The sequence below is a fragment of the Barbus barbus genome (assembly GCF_936440315.1).
Source record: "Barbus barbus genome assembly, chromosome: 20".
NCBI lineage: Eukaryota > Metazoa > Chordata > Actinopteri > Cypriniformes > Cyprinidae > Barbus > Barbus barbus.
In genome coordinates this window covers 15,805,040-15,818,265 of record NC_136748.1, presented here as the reverse complement: position 1 = coordinate 15,818,265, position 13,226 = coordinate 15,805,040, and the positions used below count along the sequence as shown (strand labels likewise).

The 13,226-nt window shown below is 40.1% G+C and overlaps 1 protein-coding gene and 1 pseudogene across 2 annotated transcripts in view; one reads left to right on the top strand and one right to left on the bottom strand.

The window, feature by feature from the left end:
• The first annotated feature begins 218 nt into the window (after positions 1–218).
• LOC306886214 (BTB/POZ domain-containing protein KCTD3-like) lies at positions 219–12,506 on the top strand. Its single transcript, XM_079443153.1, has 18 exons — positions 219–592; positions 1,076–1,129; positions 3,176–3,221; positions 3,431–3,504; positions 3,595–3,653; positions 3,755–3,835; positions 3,940–4,095; positions 5,326–5,416; positions 5,493–5,683; positions 5,765–5,880; positions 5,969–6,056; positions 7,014–7,130; positions 7,215–7,385; positions 7,460–7,615; positions 7,757–7,853; positions 8,092–8,291; positions 8,372–8,510; positions 9,647–12,506. Exons 1-18 carry the CDS (start codon positions 522–524, stop codon positions 10,218–10,220), a joined length of 2,481 nt encoding a protein of 826 aa, XP_079299279.1. The 5' UTR covers positions 219–521; the 3' UTR covers positions 10,221–12,506.
• A 295-nt stretch (positions 12,507–12,801) lies between these two features.
• LOC306886729 (usherin-like) overlaps positions 12,802–13,226 on the bottom strand; it is a 249,435-nt pseudogene continuing 249,010 nt past the window's right edge. The window contains exon 71 of the transcript in view: positions 12,802–12,813. The product of the transcript in view is annotated as an usherin-like (transcript). The remainder of the gene's footprint in view (positions 12,814–13,226) is intronic.

The window sequence follows — 13,226 nt, the reverse complement described above, 5'->3', positions numbered from 1 at the left end:
AGTGTATTTTAGTGTACATGTCGTTTTATAATTATATTTTAAGTGCTGTTAATTTCTTTATTTGTAAAAACTTAAGTAGCTAAAAAAATAAATAAATACTGAATGCACCTTTAAGACTGTAGATGTGAGAAGTCCAGCTTTCTCCTCAAGAAGACACACTCCCGACACACTGGGCGGGGTCTGCGTCCTGTGTCAGGAATGACGCCGTTCGATTGGCTGACGCTCTGATGAGTCCACAACGTTCTAGCATCGCTCTATGGCGTCCACAACACTGAGCGCAGCGTTCTCAAGTCCCATAGGCTGCAGAAAAAGGCATTTGATAGTTGAAGGCCATGTTTTGAGTTGTTTATTAAAGCTCTGAATATGGAGAACACTGTGTACGAACAGCTCAGTCTCATACGTCCTTCTCGTGACGCATAGTTTATGGGTTCGCTGGGTCGTGAGGAAGATTAAAGAGAATCTTGAGGACTCCAGCTTGATCGATGCACAAACTGGATAATCAAGCTGTACGGAATTAGAGGATGGCTGCAGTTGGGAACAGTTCAACATCTGGAATGGGTGACATCATCCAGCTAAATGTCGGAGGAACGAGGTATGCTGACGTCATGACTTCTTTAGTCAAAACAGTTTTATTTGAGATCAAAGGCTACGTCAACGTGTAGTGACTTTGAGTGTGTCCGCTAACCATGTCTTAAACTATAAAGCACATAATTTTGAGCTCAGACTACACATCTTGAACCTAACCATAACTATTATTGCGTTGGGACTAAGTCTGTTCAGTTCCTTATTTCATCCCCAGTTTCCACGTTTGACTACAAGATGTTATCATAACATCCAAAACCCCCTAAACTACCATCATAAGTAAATAGAAATGTATAAACAAAAGAAATAACCTAGAAGTAACAATTTCCCCCAAAATATCATGGTTACTATAACTGTGCATTAAAAAATATAAATACATGAACGCTTCTTACTGTAACAATAACTGTAAACTGGATTTTAGATCATTCTAGCTCACTGAGTGAAAGAGAAATGAGAAGTGGTTGTATCATAAGTCTTATCTACATATTTTCAGATTTAGCACATCAAGGCAGACTCTGACATGGATTCCTGACTCTTTCTTCTCAAGGTAAGATAAGATCGTCTGAAGCAGCACTATAGCATGTTATTTATATATATATAAACAACATATATATATATATTTTTTTTTTTAATTCTGAAAGTTACAATATGCTACATACATCAGTCTGAAAAGTTGAAAGCGTCGAAACGCTAGGGGAACGTCTTCAGCGTGACCGCACTCTGAACCACGTGTGTAATCTGTCCAATGGAAGGGCGAGACGTCACGGGCGGGTGACGTAATCGACCAGGAAGCATAAAAGCACATGCGGTGGAACCGGCATTTGCTTCTAGGAATGAAGCAACCGCTCGCAGGGATCCCGGAAGTATGGCCTCAAGACGCAGCATCTCGTTACCTTCAGGGAACCAGGGTTACATACGTAATCTGAGACGTTCCCTTCCAGGAACTCGAGCTGCGTCGAAACGCTAGGGGAACGAGATGCCCATGCCTCCAGACTTCCAAGTCCCTGCCCTGTGTGTGTCCCTCAGGAGCACAACGAGGGCGAGAGAAAAAAGGCCACGAGTGGCTAAAGTGGGCGGGCCTGCTTCCCAAAGGCCAACTTCTGAGAAGTGAGTCTTGATCCCCGAGAAGGGGGAGAGCAGAAGACTCGAGGCTATGTAATAGCATCCTGATCCACCACATAGCATAAGCTCTCTGGCCGGAGGCCTCAGCCTCTGGAGGAAACATGTAACTAGGGTGTGCCTATCCACTGAGAGGCCACTGAGAAGGGCGTGGTAGGCCGATAAAGCCGCCACGTAAACCTTCAGGATGGAGTGTGTTACCCCTGCGGAGAAACGGGCCTGCAGGAACTCCAGCACTGTACCAATCGGGCAGTTAACTGGGTCGAGGTGGCGGTCTCCGCACCATGAAGCGTACAGTTTCCTCGTAGAGGGAGCTCTGGATTGAAGGATGGTCTCAGCAACCTCGGTTGAGAGACCGGAAGCTATGAGCTGTGCCTCCTCAAAGGCCACACCCACAGCTTCCACAGCTCCGGGCGAGGGTGGACGATAGTGCCCCCCCCCGCTGTGAGAGGAGATCTCTCCTGACAGGAATCTCCCATGGAGAGCCGTTGAGGAGAGAAATCAGGTCCGAGAACCATACTCGGCCAGGCCAGAATGGTGCTACCAGTAGTAGACTGACCTCGTCCCGGTGCACTCTCGCCAAAACTCCCGGGAGCAGAGCGACCACTCCACAGACCGCAGGCAGGGTGGCCACTCATGACTGCTCCCCAACCGGTGAGGGATGCGTCCGTTGCTAGCATTACGCGGCGACTAGGAACTCCCAGCACCCTTTCTCTGGGGGGAAGAAACCGCGTGGGTGGGCTTCCGATCCCAGAGAGCGGGCGCTGGATCTGATGGGAAAGGAAGAAGATAGGGGCTCGCCCATCTTCATTCCCTCCACCTGATCTATGTGCGATTCCCACGAGCGTAGCCGCCGCTCCGCCTTTTTTTCTTTTTCTTCGGCAGAAGCTGGGCTGGCACTGTGAGGAACGCAGTGAAAGCTCACTCCTCAAAGAGAGCCTTCCGAGAGCAAGCATACGCTGTGACAAACGCTCACAAAGTAGGCAGTCAGCTCCCTCGAGAGCTGACTCTGTGTGCTCTGCTCTCAAGCAGACCACACACGGACTGTGTGTATCCCCAGCGGTGATGTAATGTTTGCAGGGAGGAACATACAGCCTGTAATGCGATCTGCTCTCGCCCAAGTGCTTGCACACATTGTGGAGCTTATTTCAAGTGATTGTGCTTAGGGACAAACAACACTAAATAAGACTCACAACACAGATTGACAGACACACACACAGAGTAGCGGATGCTGAATAACAAAAAGTAAACGCCGGTTCCACCGCACATGCTTTTATGCTTCCTGGTCGATTACGTCACCCGCCCGTGACGTCTCGCCCTTCCATTGGACAGATTACACACGTGGTTCAGAGCGCGGCCATGCTGAAGACGTTCCCCTAGCGTTTCGACGCAGCTCGAGTTCCTGGAAGGGAACCTATTTGCAGATATGCTAAACCTCTATCCATTCTTCTCTGTCCATGTGTTTTGTGTCCAGTTTACTTAGTGGAAGAATATCAACTCTACGAGATGAAACTGGAGCTGTGAGTAGAAGTCCTGAAAAGTAGTTTTACCTGTAATTGTGTTTATAAATGAAAACATAACAAAAAAAAAATGAATAAAAAAGTTAATGAATACTGAATAACCATGTTTTGTGGGTTCTTTGTTAAAAATAATAATTTAAAAGTTTTTCAGAAGCAAACAAATTAGAAATGTATCCAGCTCTGAAAGAAATGTTTTTTTTTTCTACAAGATATTTATTGACAGAGACCCAACAGCATTTGCACCCATTTTAAACTTTCTTCGAACTAAAGAATTGGACTTGAGGTGAGACATAACATATGCCTATTTGTTATCCATTACATATCCCAAAAATATATAGTTTAATGTGTGCAATATTCATTCTTTCTCTGATAGGGGGGTTAACATAAGTATCCTGCGACATGAAGCCGAGTTCTATGGTATTACACCCTTAGGTATGTTATAGAAAAAGAAATGTGTCTGAATTAGTTGCAACACCTCATTTATGCATGTATAATTCTTACCTTGCATTTCTATTTGTCATTGATATGGTCAGTCCGACGCTTACTGCTTTGTGAAGAACTGGACCGATCATCATGTGGAAGTGTGTTGTTTCATGGCTACCTCCCTCCACCAGGTAGGTTGAGAGTAGATCTGTGGAAGATAGGGAAAAAACAGTCACCGTTTCATCCTCTGCCAAATATAACACATCAGGATGAGGCTGGTATTTTTGTCCTTCAGCTCTCCCAGTGCGGAGCAGTGCCGGTGGGCAGGGTGCAGCTGTTGCAGATCCAGAGGAGCATTCAGGCCCCAGTGGCGCAGAGGGGGGTTACCCTCGTTCTTGCCCTCAGTCTTCTCTCCCTGGACCATCTGGGGCAGAGGGACCTCAAAGACTGGGTGAGTAAAGTCCAGTGACCACTGTGGTTACACTGAAACTAGTATGTTTAAAGATGCTGTGCGAAAAAATATATATTTATATGTATTCAGGTATATATTAAACATATTTAAAGATGATAAAAAAAATCACCACTGAATATGAATATGATCTCACATATTTGTGTTAACAGTGTTAATAAACCGTATTATGTAATACTTTCATAAATGTATTGTGGATTTTGAAAGCTGTATTAAATGCAGCAGTAGAGAGTAGAGAGAACATTAGAACTGGGCTGGCTGTAGCTGCCTCAATGCAGACTGGAGAACAGCATGTACTCCATTCTGGGCATGCGGAGGGGAGGGGGTGGGGGTGCTATGAAGACAAAGTATTCCCCTTACAAGCAGTAGTGCAGTAGGCAGGGTGAGGTCATCTTAAAAGGCCTTTTATATCCTCTGTGCCAAGTGAAGTCACGTGAGAAGAATGATGAAAGAGAAGTTAATGGACAGGCCTTCCATTTTGGTGCATTTAAATATCACAGGGCAAAATGTACTGAACCAACATCACAGAGAATTTGGATAATAATTGCATAAAAATGAACAGAACAGGGAAAAAAATGAAATATGTGTTTGTATAGGATTTGCTGTAATGGTACAAAAAGAAAGTGACAATAGCCACTAATAACAGGCAACAGCCAGTAGATAAACAATAAGACCAAATGAAATGGAAAAAAAGAAAGAAGAAAACACAAAATGAGCTTGCTGTTGTATTATCATATTATTACTATGTTTTTTTGTTTTGTTTGTGTTTTTGCATAAACTTGAAACATTATTACTTGTTTTTAATAATATATTCATTAAAATTCTACTACAAATATTACAGGGTCCACTCAACTGAATGTTTTTATGCTAATTGCTTTCTTTGATGAATCATGTTTTCTTTTAACCAAACAGACAATAAGTGTCTGTTAGTTTAGATTTTTAAAGGGTTAGTTCAGACAAAAATGAAAATTCTGTCATTGAAAATCTGTTTACTCATCATCCTCAAGTAGTTCCAAACCCATATGAGTTTCTTTCTTCACAAAAAAGCTATTTTGAAGAATGTGGGTAACCAAACAGTTGACCGTAACCCATTGACTTCCATAGTATCTTTTTCCCATTCTTCAGAAGTCAATGGCTACCGTCAACATTTCAGCATACTTGTGTATCAACATACTGAGGTATTGTTTTGGAATTTTTTTAATATTACAATAGGATCACTAGTGGACCCTAGGAAGGTGCTGATTGTCGCTGGCCATCATAACTGGATTGTAGCTGCTTATGCACATTTTGTCATTTGCTACAGGTAAAGCTACAGACCACATGACTTTGAAATTCTAAATAGTAAGGGTTATACTCACCAAACTGGGATTGTTCTTTAGGATAAAGGAATCATCCGGCTGGCAGCAGGTGTTTTCCAGCCCTTACCTGGACTGGGCCATCGAGCGGGTGGCCCTCAATGCAAAAGTTGTCGGCGGCCCACATGGAGATAAAGACAAGATGGTGGCAGCATCATCAGAGAGCAGTATTATATTGTGGAGTATCCAGGATGGAGGGAGTGGAAGTGAAATAGGTAGAAGAACATAACAAGAATGAAATGCGCAGTCACTCGTTTGACTTGATTTAAAGATAACGTTTCTCTGTCTTTATGAAGGTGTGTTCAGTCTTGGAGTACCAGTTGACTCTCTGTTCTTCATTGGGAGTCAGCTGGTCGCCACCAGTCACACGGGGAAGGTAGGAGTGTGGAACGCTGTCACCCAGCACTGGCAGGTAAAGCAATTTCAATTTGATACTACATTCAAACATATTATCAGGATTCATATTTGATTACTTCATTTGCAATACATCACTTGTACAGGTGCAGGATGTGGTGCCCATCACAAGCTGCGACACTGCTGGCTCTTTCCTCTTGCTGGGCTGTAACAACGGCTCAGTTTACTATATTGGTAAGCTGCTTATCTTCTCCTGGATTGCATTGAATTTATTTTTACATCACGTGAGTCATTAATGAGATGTGCTACCGGCAGTACCAGAATCAGTGTTGAAAATGGAATTACAATTGCATAAAGGCACCAATGTAATTAATTTTACATAGTGATAGGTTCAAAGTCATATGCAATTCATCATCCTAATGCAGTGCTGTGTTTGAAGTTTAAATCCTAATGTTTTGTGAGATTTAAATGTAAGTAAAGGTAGGCTTATTAGGTATAATTTTAATTAATAAATACACTACCATTCAAAATTTTGGGGTCAGAAAAAGTTTTGTTAAATAATTGAATACTCAAAACTACACAGAAAGGACATTTAGTGTTACAAATATTTATATTTCAAATGAAAGCTATTTTTTTTTTTACTTTCTGTTAATCAAAGAATCTTAAAATGATGTATCATTATTTTCCATAAAAAATATTAAGCAGAACAACTGTCTTCAACCGTTAATAATAATAAATGTTAATAAATGTAAATGTGATGTAATAATAATGTCAAGTAATAGTAATAATAAATGATATTAACAATAAATGTTTCTTGAGCTCCAAATGAGCATATTAGAATGATTTCTGATGGATCATGTGACACTGAAGACTGAAGTAAAGGGTGCTGAAAATTCAGCTTTGCCATCACAGGAATACATTATGTTTTAAAATACATTAAAATAGGAATTTAATTATTATTACTAACAGTATTACTGTTTTACTCCATTCAAAAACAAAATATTTTGAACAGTACTGTGTATGAACTTAATTTTTGAGTTTTTATCTTTAAACATACATTTTAAATGCATTAAACCCATTTTATGTTTGAAATATCACCACTATGACTTTTGAGATACCTCTAATATGTACACATAATATGTTAAAAGTGAAGATGATAAAGACCTTACCAAATTTTAATTTCACTCTCAGACATGCAGAAGTTTCCGCTGAGAATGAAGGACAATGACTTGTTGGTGACAGAGCTGTACCACGACCCATCGAACGATGCCATCACGGCCCTCAGTGTCTACCTGACACCTAAAACTAGTGCGTCCAATGATGGTTAACTAGACTTACCAAGATGAATGAAGTGGTTAGTCTGGTCAGTCACTGATCTCACTGTGTTTGCAGGTGTGAGTGGGAACTGGATTGAGATAGCTTATGGAACCAGCTCAGGGGCCGTGCGTGTCATCGTGCAGCATCCAGAGACCGTTGGATCTGGTCCACAGCTCTTCCAGACCTTCACTGTCCACCGCAGCCCTGTCACTAAGATTATGCTCTCTGAAAAGCACTTAGTTTCAGGTAAAAACTACTACTATATGATGATATAACGCAAAACGGTGGTGGTCTGTAATTTCGACCTGTTTTTGTTGAAGTGTGTGCTGACAATAATCACGTACGCACATGGACAGTGACGCGCTTCAGAGGCATGATCTCCACTCAGCCAGGATCTACTCCGCTGGCCTCCTTTAAGATCATCTCACTGGAGGAGACCGAGAGCCATAGCAGCTATTCCTCCGGCAATGACATCGGTGAGAGACTTGCTTATAGCTTTCCACTATATTGGTACAATTAGAACTGAAAAGCTGTTATTGTCCTCCATTATCCTGTGAGCTGAACTGCTGTTGTGAGCAAACCAGTAAAATATCACTTCATCTGCTGTTTCCATTCAGGTCCATTTGGGGAAAGAGACGACCAACAGGTGTTCATTCAGAAAGTCATTCCTATTACCAACAAACTCTTTGTTCGCCTCTCCTCGACGGGAAAAAGGTACATTTTTAGACGTTTAATTCTTAAATGAGGTGCACGCTGCATAATATGCTAAATAACTATCTCATGATTTAGTGTTGCTATTCATGGGTATTTAGAGTTCTATTAAAAATACCTTGGTGACTTAATTCTATCATTATTTACTCACCCTCGTGTCATTCCAAACCTCTATGACTTTGTTTTGTGGAACATAAAAGACGATTTTACATATATGTATTTTTTTATACCTGTATTTCAGGGTCTGTGAGGTGCAGGCTGTAGATGGCGCCACCATCACGTGTTTTACAGTGCGAGAGTGTGAAGGCTCGAGCCGCATGGGCTCCAGACCCCGCCGTTACCTCTTCACTGGCCATGCAAACGGGAGCATTCAGATGTGGGACCTCAGCACCGCCATGGACACGGTCAACAAGAGGGACGACAAAGCCAAGCGGGAACCAGGTCTGGTTATTACTGTGGACAAAATAAGGAAATAAATTGTCTGTTTGATAAAGTTGTGAAATGATGTTATCTGTCTGCAGAGGTGGGAGGTCCAACTGAGGAGGAGCTGCTGAAGCTGCTTGACCAATGTGATTTGAGCACATCTCGCTGTGCCACGCCCAACATCAGCCCCGCCCCCTCCGTGCTGCAGCACAGCCGGCTGCGAGAGTCCTGCTCCAGGTACTGAAGTTCAAAGGCTTATTCACAAGTCTGTATTTTTAAACAAAACTCAATGGAAAAACTCTTTTTCATGTGCAGTGATTTGGGCGCTAGATGAACTTCTAATTGTTAAGATCCTGAATTTGCTGTAATTCTGGTATTCAAAATCAAACAATGATAAAATTCAATACAATCTGTAATTTTATGAAGCAATGAGAATACTTTTCGTGCTCAAAGAAAACAAAAATAACGACTTTATTCAACAATTTCTTCTCTTCCGTGTCAGACTTTGACGTGCGTTCATGGGGAGTGCCATGACAGATGTGTGATGCAGGAGCCAGCGTTCTGACGTAGAACCTGGATGCTCTGCGCCTTGTTTGCAAGCAGAGGAATGTACACGCATGCGTTGTGGTACTGTCATGAACACATGTCGAAATCTGACACGGAAGAGATGAATTGTTGAATAATGTCATTTTTTTGTGTACGAAATGTATTATTGTAGCTTCAAAAATTACGGTTGAACCACTGATGTCACATGAACTATTTTAATGATGTCATTACTACCTTTCTGGGCCTTGAATGTGGCAGTTGTGTTGCTGTCTATGCAGAATCAGAAAGCTCTTGGATTTCATCAAAAATATCTTAATTTGTGTTCTGAAGATGAACGAAGGTCTTACGGGTTTGGAACAACATGAGGGTGAATAATTAATGACAGAATGTTTAGCCAAAAATGTACATGTACTCCATAGTGACCACAGCTGTTAAAAGAGCCATTAAACAATATGACTGATGCTATATTCCAAGTCTTCTTTATGAGACATCTTTGAAGACACATATCTAAAAAATTACAAATAATTATGGCAAAAACAAAAAATTATCAATGAATAACATCCTATATTTCAGTCCATTCCTCAGAGAAAGCTTTCCAATGACTAAGATTGTACAGCACATGATTCATGAGCTACTTTTATGTTTTTTTGGCCTTGGTCACTATGAAAAGTTGTTGTATGGAAAAAAGCTGCAAAAATATAAATTTATAAGTATTGTAAACAATAGTAATTCTTTGGGTAAACTATTCCTTTAATGTTCTGAATGAATTTTAAGCTTAAATTTGTAATCATATAGCAACACAAAATTTTATTTTGTCATTTTTACAGCCTTCAGCTGCAGGCTCAGGAGCCCATCCCTGAGACGGCCACCTATGGAGCCTTGCGGCCGTACCGAGAAACCCCCTTGCTGGCCCGCGCTCGACGCACAGAGAGCTTCCACAGCTACAGAGACTTCCACAACTTAAACCTGACCAAGGCCCTGCTGGAGAACCACGGACAGTGTGGATCCATGGAGGACGAGATGCATCAATCAGCGGGAGAGAACAACACTGAGGACCCTGACAAAAGGAACTCTACCATGGATCTCTGGGGGTCCAGATCATTCGAAACCCAGTCTGCAGCCACACGCAAACCCCCAGACAGCCCTGGAGACCAGCGCCAAAGGGCCCATTTGATGGAGGAAGGGGCTGCAGACTCTAGACCGGATGGAGGCAGGAAGAGGGGGGCATTTGAAGCTAATTTTCTAAGCAGGAAAAAGGCCCCTCCGGTTCCACAGCTAAGCCCCCCACCGGCAGGATCTGATGGAGGGGGCAGCGACTCGTCCAGCACCGCCTCACCCTCGCCAACTAAAGTGTCCACTTCTCCACGCCATCGCAAGGCTCCTGACACAGCATGTGAGTGATGGTTTACACAGACTTGTCATACGCAGAGGACGTACCAAATACAATAATCAACGACAGGGAAAAGGAAGTAGATGAGTAGATGATTTCCAAAGTGAAGTGTTTCAGAACGTACATGTGAAGGTTTGGCAGGACGGCAGCTGGCAGCTACAAAAAACTCACTCACTGTGGACAGATTTAAAGGGAAAATGCACAATACAAATGCCATGTCAATTTGACGTGTCTGTCAACCAGTTAAAATAATTTATTTAACTTTTGTCAGACAGATGACGTTTCCGCATTGTGGACCTCTTTGCTGCTTTTCCAGGTTTAAAATTCAGATGCATTTACTTTTAATTCCTTGGAGAAAATTAATAAAGAGTGAGTAGATTCATTATTATTCAGTCAGATTTTAGCTTTGTACACCTGCATGTAAACATTTGTATTGTTTTTGCCCATTAGATAGTCCACCCTAAAATGAATAAGGAATTTACTCACCCTCATGTCATTTAAAACCCATAGGACTTTCTTTTGCTGCTCTCTTCCATAGAATAAAAGTGGATCTAAAACTTTATATTCAGAGCAATAGAATCAATAGAATTATATTTGTTATTACTATTAATAATCTTTTCTTGCATTTGCTTTCATTGAATTGAAAAGATCAGTTTGAACACTCTGCTACTTTTGCGTTCCATGAAAGAAAGAAAACTTCAGATTTTGGGCCGATTATTGCTTAAATGGTTTGCTATTCTCTTGTAAATTAAGTTTTAAGAAGTAGATTAGCATGCTGATGCTACTAACGGTACCTTCAAAACACTGTGATGCACTTTATCGTCTGTCTTTACATGAATCCCTTTATAATGAAAAGACTGAACTTCAGCTAATGATCAGGTTTGAAGAGCAGGTTAATAGACTCCACTGCTGCCGTGAAGGCTGCAGGAATCAGAAGCCTTCGACATAATCTGTTTCTTTCTTCATTAATCCTTTCAGACGATTTGTGCTCTCTGAACTTTCAGCATGCATCCGCAGGGGATTTTTACTTGCTCTATCCATTTTTGGAATTTATTCAGTGCCTTTAGCTCATTTGGATAGATACTGCTGTGAGAAATCAAACAGACTTAGCTTTTTTTCTCTCTTTCTGATGTGAGAGTTAGTTGGATTATCACATTATGCAACTGATTTAAGTAAAGCTGGTTCAGTTTTTACTGACAGGATAAGACACTTATCAAGATGAGAGAAAAGAAAAGAAGGTATGAGGTATATTTTATAGACAGTGGCCAGATTTAAAGATGATATACAATTAAAAATAATTTGTACTAACAGATTAGCTCTGTATTTAAAATGCTACTATACAAACTACTGTCTAAATTACCATGTGAATAATGTCATCATAAAGTATCATTTTATCATTTGCATTTTCACGTCTGTTAAGAATATATTGTAAATAATTATTTATATTTGACATGAAGCTAATTGTGCATCGTCAACTGATGAGCATGGTCACTTTCTTTCCAGCAATTCCACTTTGCGTACAGGTTATATCCTGCCAGAGAAACGAACAGTATATATCTAGCTATCAATGATACATATCCAATATAGGCTATTAATGCACTTATATGTTGCTGAGCGAGATTATTATTGTAATTGTAACTAAATGAAAGCCTTTAACAAAGTACTTTTACTTTATATAAAGGAAATGATGAGATCTCATTAAAGCTATGCAATCAGTGCTAGTGCTGACAGTAGGCTACATAGCCTAACACTTGAATGAATAGCAGAAAGTGCTTTTGACAACAGCATGAAGCTAGAAAAACTAAATAATACAAATAATTAGCCCCTGGAAAATCGGTTTCATTTCTCAAAATTATGTTGCTCATAAATCTATAAAATACTTCTAAATACAAAATTCATCTACAATACATATCTGTTGTGAGCAAGCTAAAATAAAATATTTTTACAAATATTTAATTGAACATTGTACTTTAATCAGCTACTGATGTCATTTATTTGCTCGCTGATATGTTTCAGTGTTGGGGAATATTTATTTGACAAGAGTATGATTCTTTATGCTTGCTTTCAGAAATACAGCCATAACCTGATTTGTGTTTTCAGTTACTGTTTAATTTTATTTCCAGACAAGTCTTTATTTGTGTTTTATCTAACAAGACTGGCTTACTTGCTGCACAGATCATGACATGGCTACAAGAGGAAAGTTTATGCTACATGAAATATGTAAAAAAGAAAATGGTACATGCACTACAGATCGGTACTCAGCTTCTGTACATTTCCGGTGGCACAATAAAGTAACCAAACAAAGCATTGTCTCAGAATCTTTGATATTTTTTAAGCAATTATAAGCATAAGCAATTAACATCAACATTACAAACAACTTTCTTTTCCATTTCACAACTCTATAACAACGATTGTCCATATATGAGTGTACGAGTCATCATAACCACAAACCTCTGATTAATCTTAGAATAAGCTCTGTTTAAAAAAAAAAAAAAGGGAAAAATTATTGCAACGATAAATAATACTTGCAGTCCTAAAAAAAAGAGACGATTTAAGACACGATTCATTGGCATCATCACACATGTGTTCACACTATTGCTCAGTCTAATAGGCACAACACCACATTAGCTAACATTTACATTAATACAGGACACGTCTACCGGATTGACAATCTTCCTCATTCATGTGTCTGTAGAGACAGAAAAGATAAACCTCCTCTCTATGTTGGCATGAATAATTTGGAGACTCAGTTCATTAATACTTTATGATTGCGGTAATATTTCATAGCTACGCAGCCAGTCATAAGACTCCATTTAAAGCTATAATAATACAGTGCTATTTTCAGAACAGACTGTTTCCTCTCTGCATCAGTGCTAAGCACACATTACAGTAAAAGATGAAAACAGTAAAAGTATGAAATCTGAAAAAAATTTCAAAAAGTATATTCTGTTTATCCTGTCTTTTATATATACTGTATGTATGTATGTATATATATATATATATATATATATATATAT

What these genes read in the sequence shown, in the direction of transcription:
- LOC306886214 (XM_079443153.1), top strand. Translation starts at nt 522, where the DNA reads ATGGCTGCAGTTGGGAACAGTTCAACATCTGGAATGGGTGACATCATC. An exon ending in TGGCTACCTCCCTCCACCAG is followed by an intron (nt 3,836 to 3,939) that starts GTAGGTTGAGAG and finishes TTTGTCCTTCAG; the next exon opens with CTCTCCCAGTGCGGAGCAGT. An exon ending in CATTTTGTCATTTGCTACAG is followed by an intron (nt 5,417 to 5,492) that starts GTAAAGCTACAG and finishes ATTGTTCTTTAG; the next exon opens with GATAAAGGAATCATCCGGCT.